The 12046-nt window shown below is 42.3% G+C and overlaps 1 protein-coding gene across 2 annotated transcripts; it reads left to right on the top strand.

Moving 5' to 3' along the window:
- The first annotated feature begins 2650 nt into the window (after positions 1 to 2650).
- LOC120433805 lies at positions 2651 to 11171 on the top strand. Of its 2 annotated transcripts, XR_005608768.1 has the most exons (4): positions 2651 to 2868; positions 2956 to 3338; positions 4787 to 10642; positions 10730 to 10804. XR_005608768.1 is itself a non-coding variant. In XM_039600709.1 (3 exons), the coding sequence occupies exon 3, from the start codon at positions 6478 to 6480 to the stop codon at positions 8293 to 8295; it is 1818 nt and encodes a 605-aa protein (XP_039456643.1). In that variant the 5' UTR covers positions 2651 to 2868; positions 2956 to 3338; positions 4787 to 6477; the 3' UTR covers positions 8296 to 11171. The 2 variants fall into 2 exon arrangements, 1 of the variants encoding a protein (XP_039456643.1); XM_039600709.1 differs by having other exon boundaries at positions 4787 to 11171.
- Positions 11172 to 12046: the final 875 nt, after the last annotated feature.

The raw sequence follows: 12046 nt of genomic DNA, 5'->3' as shown, positions 1-12046 counted from the left end.
CAGACCTCTGATGTTGAACTTCTACAACTGTGCCATCAGCAGCGTTCTGACGTACGGATTTCTAGTGTGGTTCCCCAGCTGCACCAAGGCCGACCAGCAAGCACTCCAGCGGGTGGTGAAAGAAGCTGGCAGAATTATTGGAACGATTCTGCCAGAGATTAGTAACATCTTTGGAAAGTAATCAAGTCTTTTTCTGCCAACAAAATGACTCAAACCTTTCCTAAATTTGTTGTAAAAGATTCAGTCTCAATTAATGATAAAACTGAAATTTTGAATTGCTTTAATGAGCACTTTTTATCAGTGGGTTCCTTGTTTGATTCTGCAGAAACTTTTTAACAAATTCTTGCCCAGAATTCTCTATGTTTTCTGGAGACCGTTTTAACTTTGTACCTTTTTAGTGTTTATGAAGTGCATAAAGCTTTAAAGGCTTTGGATCACAAAACCTCCTGGTCCAGACTTGATGGAACCTTATTTTCTGAAGTTGGCAGCGGATTATATTGCAGAACCACTTTCAATTCTATTTAATTTTTCAATTAAAACCAAAGAAATTCCATCGGTTTGGAAATCAGCTTTTGTCTTGCCTTTGTTGAAAGGAGGTGATCCATCAGTGTTGACTAATTATAGGCCAATATCAAATTTGTGTGTTTTATCCAAAATCATGGAATCTCTAGTTTGTGACCAGTTGAAGGAGTTTTTGTACTCTAATGATATTGTTTCTAAATTTCAGTCAGGCTTCAGGAAAAAACACAGTACTAACACTGCCACTATGAAAGTGATAAATGATATTATTATGGCACTTGATAAGAAATTGTACTGTGCGTCACTCTTTATTGACCTCTCAAAAGCTTTTGACACTGTTGATCATGCTGTCCTAAAAACAGACTGCTCAGCCTTGGATTGTCAGAACATGCAATAGCGTGGTTCTCAAATTATCTGAATAATAGAACCCAGTGCATTAAACTTGAAGGTCTTTGTTCTGAATTTGTTGCTGTCCACAAGGGGGTGCCACAGGGCTCAGTTTTGGGTCCCCTTCTGTTTCTTTTATATATCAATGACTTGGGTCAAAATGTCTCAGACACAAATTTGCATTTTTATGCTGACGATACAGTTATTTACTGTTATGGTTCATCTCTTACTCAGGCCATTGAAACCTTACAGAAAGCCTTTGTTGCTTTCCAGCATTCACTTATCCAGCTAAAATTAGTTCTCAATGCTGATAAGACTAAGCTAATGTTGTTTTCTAAGGCAAAGAAGGTCCCAGAGCCTATTCCAGTGGTGTCCACCCTTGAAGGAAATGTCATAGAGATAGTTCATGAATATAAATACCTTGGTGTCTGGATAGATGACTCCTTTACCTTTAAACCACATATAGAGAGACTTGTAAAGAAACTGAGGCTGAAACTTCGTTTCTTTTTCCGTAATAAACAGTGTTTTTCTTTTGCAGTAAAAAAACGTCTTGTCACTGCAACCTTTTTATCTGTGTTAGATTATGGTGACATTCTGTATATGAACGCTTCTTCTCCATGCCTTCTAATGTTGGACACGGTGTATCATGCTTCCTTGAGGTTTATCACCAATTGTAGATATTTGACCCATCATTGTGACTTGTACTTAAGAGTAAATTGGCCTTCTTTGGCCATTAGAAGACAGGGGCATTGGTACACTTTTATTTACAAAGCTATGCTTGGATTGCTGCCTCCTTATATTTGTACTTTGGTCACAAGGAAAAATAGTGGTTCTTACTCCTTGCGTTCAAATGATCAGCTGCTGCTGTCTGTTCCCCTTGTCCGCACAGAGTTGGGTAAGAAAGCCTTTGTCCACTCTGCGCCTTTTTCGTGGAACCTGTTACAGAAAGACTGGAAACTGACTGAACTGTTGTCTTTAAATGTTTTTAAAACTAAACTCAAAGCCCTACAGACTGCCTCAATAATGTGTAATTGTTTTGTGTAATTTTTAATCTTGTTTGTTTGTATGTATTTGTTTGGAAATTTGCTGCCTCTTGGCCAGGACTCCCTTGAAAAAGAGGTTTTTAATCTCAATGGGACATTCCTGGTTAAATAAAGGTTAAATAAAAATAAAAATCTTCCCCACTCGCTGTCTGAGGAGGGTGCACAGTATCCTGCGGGACCAACATCACCCTGCGCACCACCTTTTTCACCTGCTGCCCTCAGGGAGAAGGTACAGGTCCATACAGGCCAGAACGTCCAGATTGGCCAACAGCCTGTATCCACAGGCTGTGAGGCTCCTGAACTCTGCCCCCCCTCTCTGCCCCCCCCCCTCTCACGGACAATAACCATATCCAACTTATTAATAGCAGTGAACTGGTCTGAAAAATAGACAATTATCATATCTCACAGTACAATAATTGAACGGGTGGCACTGTTGCACTTTGTCATATTTCTCAGGTCTTTGTCTGAATGTCCCATGAACACTACCTGTCATATTCTCATGTTTTTGCTAAGGATCGTCTCATTGCACTGAAGTCACACCGGGTCTAAGGGGAATTTAGTATTTATTATTATTTGTTGTAGAAGCTCCAAACACAATTTCATTGTTCTTGACAATGACAATAAATACTTGAATTGAATTGAACTGAATTGAATTGAATTGTTTAAGCTGTACATTACTTTATGTTTGTTTTTTTGTAGTCAACATTTTGGTGCTTTTATTTTGAAAGTCAAGTTCTCTTACAAGTTGCGCTAGTTTCCTCTTTGGGTAGAAAGAAGAAAAACACCTGTAAGCGCGCAGAAAGCATGGTTTTTATTGACAGACATGTTAAGTGGACTTTAACTACACACAGTTAAACGGTTAAAGGAAACCTCAGAAGAACGGCGGCTAATTCCCTTTTTGCAGCATGCAGCCAACGAGGTATTTATTGATTTATCGTGTTTGTTGTACAGTGTTATTTTTAGTGCTGTGTCTTACGCTGAGTTTTATTTTGTTAATGCTGTATAGTTTTCACGGTGGCTTTGGAGAGAAGTCTTCAAATAAACCAGTGACAGAAAACCACTTGCGTCTGCCTGTGCTTCGAGGGAATTATAGTGAAAACTCGGACTGTTCGTCGACGCAAGCGGCCACTAATTGACGATGCGGCAACTTCAAAGCATCAGCGGGCTTGTTACTACATGTCTACAGCGCAGCGGAGCTGACAAGAACTGGCAGATAAGCTGAAAGTACTATATGCATATGGTGATAACACATGCACAAGTATTAAAGAGCAGTGTTTTAAGGAAAAGTCTTTAAGTTAAGTGGCCTAAGAAGGGACTTTTGCAAACATTGCTGAATAATACTGTGTGTTTGATAACTACTGTGGTGTATAGTACATCTTCTTTTGTTGTGTAAGCTACAGTTCTTTTATTTTGAAGATTTTAAGGTAAAAGTGCATTTGGGAAGCAATAAGTGAAGGTTTTGGATGGAAATTCTTGAACTGTTTTGAAGTTTATTATCAGGTGTATTTTTGTAAGATAACATTTCCATTTGAACTGTGTTATTTTTGTGCCATTTACATATGAGTAAGTGTTAAACATTGAGGCTTGGTTAACCAGCTACATTTCTTATTTCTAAGTGGTTGATTAAGAGGTGCTGTAAAATGTCAGAACCAAGCGAGCCTACAGTTCAGTTTAGTGACAGTGCAGACTTTCAAGATCAGCCTGAAGAAGGTCAAGTGTATGGTGCTGAAGCTCAGCAAGAGGAAGCGCAGCAGCCAAGACAAAGTGAAAGAATCAGAACTCTAACAGAGAAAGGCAAAGAAATGCAAGATGAGAAAATTAAAGCACTCCAGCAAAGTGTTGTGAAGGTTCTCAGTCATCCAGGTCATCGTAGTCAAAGGAGTTTGCAAAGAAAAGCGTCTGGACTTCTTTAAGTTGCTTGAAGACGTTTCACCTCTCATCCGAGAAGCTTCTTCAGTTCTAAGGTCAAATGGCCGAGAGTCCCAGATTTAAACCCATTCACAGACCCAGCAACACACTCGGACACAAACTGGTTCACCCGAAAGACAAAACTCCGAAACACAGACTGAACAACGTGGTGTATGCTGTACAGTGCAGTGAGGAATGCCCGGACCTCTACATTGGAGAGACCAAACAGCCACTTCACAAGCGCATGGCACAGCATAGAAGAGCCACCTCCACAGGACAAGACTCAGCAGTCCATCTGCATCTTAAGGATAAAGGTCACTCTTTCGAGGATGCCAATGTTCACATATTGGACAGATGGTTTGAAAGAGGAGTGAAAGAGGCCATCTATGTCCACTGTGAGCGACCATCTTTGAACAGAGGCGGTGGTTTACGACACCAACTGTCTGCCATCTATAATCCAGTTTTGAGTTCCCTCCCCAGACGCCTTAACGCCCACTCACATCCTGGGCCATCTGACCTCAGGAATTCACATGACAGGGTGTGGCCAGGTTTCACAATGAGCTCACCCGAAACCCTGGCTGATTAGGTCCCACACCCGCTTTCACACCTTGGCGCATGTGATTAGAGGATCACCAGGGGGTCCTTTGTCCCTCCTTGGGGGGATACTCCCACTGGGTTTAAATCTGGGACTCTCGGCCATTTGACCTTAGAACTGAAGAAGCTTCTCGGATGAGAGGTGAAACGTCTTCAAGCAACTTAAAGAAGTCCAGACGCTTTTCTTTGCAAACTCCTTTGACCACTCCAGCAAAGGTTTAACTATATATATGACAAATGGAAAACACAAGTTAAATCTGCAAGACAATCCTTACCACAGACAACAGAGACCTTATCTGAGGACTTGCTTAATGACATTATAAGTGATGTCACAGGTCTTTCTGCAGATGTCCAGCGTGTCTATGAAGAGCTACGAAAGATCTCTGCTCCAGACCAGGTCACGCGCCGTAGAGTGGATCGGTGTGTAGAGATTTCTACATTTGTTGTATCCAGAGCCTCAAGTAGGGTGCATGGAAGGTCTCCAGAAAAGGAGGAGCAAGACTGGCCAGAAGCAGGCTCTCTCTTTAATTCAAGCACCTGCAATTCAGGTTCTGTGGCTTCCATTTTGAAAGGCACCTCAGTACTTTCAAGCAGGTCTTCTGCAAGACGACAAGATGCTGCTGCTGATGTTGCTGCAAGTCAGGCTGTTCTTAAAGTGCTACAAGAACAAGAAAAGGAACAGTTAGAAATCGAGCGTCTAGAAGCTGAAGCTAAGAAGAAGATAGCTGAGCAGGAGGCAGCAGCAGTAAAACGTCGGTTAGAAAGAGAGCAAGAAGAGGTAAAACGAAGAATGCAGAGAGAGGAAGAGGAAGCTAAAATTAAGGCTCAACTAGAGGAAGAGCATGTAGCTCTACAAAGGACTCTAGAGGAAAAACGGAGGAAATTACAGCATCTGGAGGCAATGAAGGATCTCAGTGCAGCAAGGGCGAGAATGCTGGTGTACAATCAAGAGAATGACAAAGAGGAAGAGCAAAACGACGTACTGCAACCTGAGGTTGTAGTGGATAATAAAGTTTGTGCTCCCACAGGCTGTTTGCCCCAGTGTGTGCCTCCTGCACCACAAGTTGTGACCACTTCTTCAAATGACAACACTGCAGAACTTGTCAAAGTGCTGGCAGGAGCTTTGAGTGCCAACCGAATCTCAATTCCTGAACCTACAGTATTCAGTGGGGATCCATTGAAATACAGTGACTGAAAAATCTCCTTTGAAACGCTGATTGACCAGAAGAGCATTCAAGACAAGGAGAAAATCTACTACCTTCGCCGGTATGTAAGTGGACAAGCTAAGAAAGCAATCGATGGCTATTTCCTTCTTGGAACCGAATCAGCCTATTCTGCAGCAGTTGAGATTTTGGAGGAAAGATATGGAAACCCATTCACGATTGCAAAGGCATATAGAGACAAGCTTCAGACATGGCCCAAGATAGGCTCCAAGGACAGCTTTCAACTCAGAGAGTTTTCTGACTTTCTCCGTAGTTGTGAAGCCGCCATGGTCCATATTAAGGCACTGGAAATCTTGAATGACTGTAATGAAAACAGAAAAATTTTGTCAAAGTTACCAGATTGGCTAACAGCAAGATGGAATAGACAAGTTATTGAAATAGAATAGAATAATCCTTTAATTGTCCCACAAGGGGAAATTCGGTTGTAACAGCAGCCAAAAAGACACATATACAAACAAACAGTACACAGGACACAGAACAGAAACATACACAATTTTTCTTGAATATTGAATATTTAAGAAGCGACTAATCAATTTCCCTCCTTCAGCCAATTTGTGAAGTTCTTGACAAGAGAGGTGAAAATTGCTTGCAACCCTCTCACATCGCTGCAGGCACTGAAACAAGATGAAGCTGAAAAAAACAAATCCTCAAGACATTTCAACCTTGCAGCAAAGACACTGATCACAAGTTCCAGTGAAAAAAATGCTGTTACATGTCTTTTCTGCAAAAGGACTGGGCATACATTGCACCAATGCAGGAAGTTTGTGGAGAAAGCAGTTAATGATAGAATTAAATTCATTCAAATGGAAAAGTTGTGCTTTGGTTGTCTGAAGTACGGTCATCACTCAAAGAGTTGCATCAGTAGGAGTGTTTGTGACAAGTGCCAGAAGCGTCATCCTACCTGTTTGCATGAAGAACGAACCAAAGAGAAGCAAAAACCACCACAGGCCAAGCAAAATCGGAATCATGAAACTTCAAGTGAGGTTCATGAAGAAGTACAACTAGCACAGGATCACGAAATGACCAGAACTGCTACTTCAAATACAGTAATGCTTCATGGAGCTAAAACACAAACAGCTGCAATAGTTCCAGTGTGGCTTTCCTGCACAACACAACCAGCACAAGAAGTCCTTGTGTATGCTTTATTGGATTCGCAGAGTGACACAACATTTGTGTTGAGTGAAGTAGCAGAAACTTTACAGATAAATAGAGAACAAGTCAAGCTTAAGCTTTCTACCATGACGTCAACAACTACAGTTGTGAGTTCTCAAAGAGTAAGTAACCTACAAGTCCGTGGCTTTTACTCCAGCGAGAGAATCTCCTTACCACCAGTGTACACGCGTGATTTCATCCCAGCTAACAGAACTCACATCCCAACTAATGAAACTGCAGAGGCGTGGCCCCATCTAGAACACTTACAGTCAGAAATTGCACCTCTGCAGGACTGTGAAGTGGGTCTTCTTATCGGATATGACTGTTCACAAGCCCTGCTTCCGAGAGAAGTTGTGGCTGGCAAAGAGAACGAGCCTTATGCACAACGTACAGACCTTGGATGGAGTATTGTTGGTAATGGGAACCCTTGTGTTGATTATGGGGACGCAATTGGAATCAGTCATCGCATAGTAGTGAGACAAGTGATACCAGATGTTGAGTCTTCTGTCAACCTCAAAAGGGTAGTGCATTATGTGAGCCAAACCAAAGTAAAGGAAGTAACTCCCTCAGACATCATAAGGGTCTTGGAATCAGACTTCTCAGAAAGAACTGGAGATGATATTGTGTCTCAAGATGATCTCAAGTTCCTGACAAAGTTGAGAGAAAACATCGTGCAAAATGATACAGGTCATTTTGAAATGCCGCTGCCATTCAAAGAAGACAGGCCTAAATTACCCAACAACAAGATATGTGCCATACATCGCTTGAAGTGCCTGGAAAGGAGACTAAAGAAAAACCAACAGTACTACAGAGACTACGTAAGCTTCATGAATGACATCATTTCATGTGGTGATGCAGAGAAGGTCCCTGATGAAGAAAATGATGAGAAATTGGCTTGGTATATTCCACATCATGGGGTTTATCATCCACAGAAACCAGGGAAAATACGTGTGGTATTTGACTGCTCTGCCAAATTCCAAGAAACATCTCTCAACGACCATCTACTCACTGGTCCAGATTTAACGAACACATTGGTCGGTGTCCTTTGTCGCTTTCGAAAGGGTTCTGTTGCAATCATGTGCGACATTGAGAGAATGTTCCACCAGTTTCATGTCAAAAGGGAAGATCAAGATTATTTGAGATTCCTATGGTGGGAGAATGGCAACTTGGAAACCTCACCATCAGTTTACAGAATGAAGGTTCATTTGTTTGGAGCGGCCTCGTCGCCTGGCTGTGCCTTACCTTCAGATTTTGGTAATGTCAAAAGGTATGAACTTCACCATTTTTCAGATGCCAGTTTCTCAGGATATGGTGTATGTACTTACCTGCGAGCCATCAGTGAATCTGATGAAGTACATTGCTCTTTGGTAATGGGAAAATCCAGAGTTTCCCCAATCAGCGTTACTACGATACCAAGTCTGGAACTCACTGCAGCAGTTGTTGCAGCCCGAACCAGCCCGAACCAGTGACATGCTTCGCGGTGAACTGGAAATCCAGGATCCAGAATTCTTCTGGACAGATTCCACTGTTGTTCTTGGCTACATAAACAATGACGCCAGAAGGTTTCAGGTATATGTAGCAAATCACATACAGAGGATCAAGTCAAGTACAAACCCTGAACAATGGGGTTATGTCGCTTCAGAAGATAATCCAGCTGATCATGCCTCTCGAGGTTTGACTGCAGAGCGACTTAGGACCTCAAATTGGTTTACCGGCCCAACATTTCTTTGGCAAAAAGAACTTCCTGGCAGACAATGCAAGGTGGGAGAAATCAAGGAGGATGATCCTGAACTCCGCAAGGTGATTGTGTGTAACACTAAGTCAAAGGAAGACAGATCATTGTTGGATAACTTCAAGAAATTCTCTGACTGGTCAAGGTTATCGAGAGCAGTTGCCAGACTGAAACGATACATCAGAATGCACAAAGGTATTCAGCAAAGAACAAGTGATAGCACAAGTCTAGAGGAAAGAAAAGAAGCAGAACTTGTTATTATCAAGTTGGTTCAGGAAGAAGCATTCTCAGATGAGATAAAGAGCTTGAAACGAAAGACGGTAGTTGAAAACAGTCCACTGTGCAAGTTAAATCCTTTCTTGGATGATGAAGGGATCTTAAGAGTGGGAGGACGTTTAAGTCAAGCCACATTGCACCCTCATGTGAAGCACCCAGCAATTCTGCCATAGAATAGCCACGTAGCAGCTTTACTAATCAAGCATTTTCACGAAAGAATCCATCATCAAGGACGTGGAATGACAATGAATGAACTGAGAGCGAATGGTTGGTGGATCCTGGGATGCAGCGGTGCAGTTTCATCACATATTTTTAAATGTGTGACCTGCAGGAAGTACAGAAGATCCACTAAAGAGCAAAAAATGGGTGACTTGCCACAAGATAGGACAGCAACAACACCGCCTTTTACTTATGTTGGCATGGACTGCTTTGGTCCAATCTATGTTAAGGAAGGAAGAAAGACTCTCAAAAGATATGGTCTTTTGTTTGCCTGTCTATGTTCAAGAGCCATACATATAGAAGTGGTTGATGACATGACAACTGATGCGTTTCTCAATGCTTTAAGGGCATTCATTGCCATAAGAGGAAATGTTCGACAGCTAAGATCCGACCAAGGAACCAATTTTGTTGGTGCTAGGAGAGAGTTCATGGAGTTAATGAAAGGAATGGATCAAGAAAAGACTAAGACTCTAGGATGTGAATTTCTCATGAACCCCCCAACAGCAAGCCATATGGGAGGTGTCTGGGAGCGTCAAATAAGGACTATAAGAAGTGGTCTTACTGCTATTCTCGATCAGTCATCACAAAGGCTTGACTGCACCTCCTTAAGAACCTTTCTGTATGAGGTCATGGCTATCATCAATAGCAGACCACTCACGACTGAACATTTGAATGATCCATCAGGCCCTGAACCATTGACTCCAAACCACATCTTAACAATGAAGTCCAAAATCATTCTGTCCCCGCCTGGAGATTTTGTCAAAGAAGATGTTTATCTTAGGAAAAGATGGCGTCGAGTGCAGTGTTTGGCTAATATGTTTTGGACCCGATGGAAGAAAGAATATCTTCTAAATTTACAAGAGCGACAAAAGTGGCGGAAGAACAGAAGGAACATCAAGGTTGACGACATTGTCCTTCTACAAGATGATCTGGCACCACGCAATGAGTGGAAGATGGCTAGAGTCACAGAAGTTTATCCAGGATCGGTTAATCGAGTGAGGAGAATAAAGCTGCTCGTCAGTGATACACATGACAAAGGAGGGAGCCGCACAGCTAAAACAGTTTTTCTTGAGAGACCTGTTTAAAAAGTGGTTACTCTCTTAGAAGCAGACTAAATGGTTGTTTGCTGGAAGTTACCTGACAAAGGGTTGATAACAAGAATTCTTTGGTGATAAGTAGGAATGCTTGTTTGCAGAGACTATTTCATTTGGGAAATCCCACGTAAAGATTCGTGTGATTTGGTGGGAGTGTAGCTGTTGGCATGATGACATTGTATATAATTTGGATTATTTCTTTATCTTGTCAAGATCCATGTCATGATTGTAAATTGTTTAAGCTGTACATTACTTTATGTTTGTTTTTTTTGTAGTCAACATTTTGGTGCTTTTATTTTGAAAGTCAAGTTCTCTTACAAGTTGCGCTAGTTTCCTCTTTGGGTAGAAAGAAGAAAAACACCTGTAAGCGCGCAGAAAGCATGGTTTTTATTGACAGACATGTTAAGTGGACTTTAACTACACACAGTTAAACGGTTAAAGGAAACCTCAGAAGAACGGCGGCTAATTCCCTTTTTGCAGCATGCAGCCAACGAGGTATTTATTGATTTATCGTGTTTGTTGTACAGTGTTATTTTTAGTGCTGTGTCTTACTCTGAGTTTTATTTTGTTAATGCTGTATAGTTTTCACGGTGGCTTTGGAGAGAAGTCTTCAAATAAACCAGTGACAGAAAACCACTTGCGTCTGCCTGTGCTTCGAGGGAATTATAACCAGAGTAAAGACAAAAGTCGAGGAGAGATGAAATGAAGGCACGAACGGCTCTCTCAAAGTCTCTGAAACAGAGGAACAGCGTCACTTTTGCAGCTGGTTCATAATTAAACAACTTGATGTCCGGGCCAAGTCTGTTCAGAAGAGCGCGGGGATGAGTCATCGCTGATGCAGCCATGCAGTTTTTGAATTTTACCAACACACCACCCAGGCACGTTTCCCTTAGTTGTCAGCTATCTGTACTTCTCAGGGGCAGGACTTGACTTGGGTTCCCGCTCTGTGGCACCACACGTCTGGAGGTAATGAGCTCGTCTCATCTGCTGTCACTACTGAAGGTGGTGCTTTGTCTTCAGTCAATGTTAGCGAGACCTGCTATGATGTACAGTTTGGAGACACTGACAAAAAGACAGGAGGCAGAGCTGAAGACGTTAAGATTTTCATTGCGAGTGAGCAGGATGGGCAGGATTAGAAATGAGTACGTCAAAGGAACAGCTCAGGCTGAGCAGGTAGGAGACAAAGTTAGGCTGAGGTGGTTCTGACGTGAGGAGGAGGGAAGGTGGATATATAAGAAGATATGTAATATGGAGGTACTGGGAGGAAAAGGGGAAGATCTCAGAGGAGGTTCATGAAGGGAAGAGTGAAGAGGACGTGCAGAGGGTTTTTATGGACACAGATACGAGTCGTGGTCACTGGTCGGCGATGTGCGACACACTGTTGTTCTATGATGTTTACAAGGAAGGCGATCAGAGAATACCCCATCAACTCGAACCCCTCCCATCTTTTCTAGCTAACATTCACACGTTAGTATCTTGCCCAAGGATAAGGCATGCACACTGGAATCAAACCCCCAACCTTCCAATTAGTAATGACCTGTTCTTCCTCCTGAACTACAGTCACTCCTAACTCTGTTTAACACATTTCTTCTTTCGACTGCTGCCATTAAAGCTCACCACAGCAGATCATGAGCTCTCACTGTCCCAGTATCCTCCGCTGTCCCACCAACATGTCACTGGATCCATGAACTTTCCCCCAGAGCTGAACTGACTGAAACACACCATTTCATCATTTTCTGCTTTGTCTTTTGTTCTTTTTTATACACTCACCTGTTAATGCAAGTATCTACAGCAGGGGCGTCCAAGTCCAGGCCTCGAGGGCCGGTGTCCTGCAGGTTTTAGATCTCACCCTGAGTCAACTCACCTGAATCACATGATTAGTTCATTAGCAGGCCTCTG

This window comes from Oreochromis aureus, linkage group 17 (assembly GCF_013358895.1).
Source record: "Oreochromis aureus strain Israel breed Guangdong linkage group 17, ZZ_aureus, whole genome shotgun sequence".
Taxonomy (NCBI): domain Eukaryota; kingdom Metazoa; phylum Chordata; class Actinopteri; order Cichliformes; family Cichlidae; genus Oreochromis; species Oreochromis aureus.
This window is presented reverse-complemented; position numbering and strand designations above follow the sequence as displayed.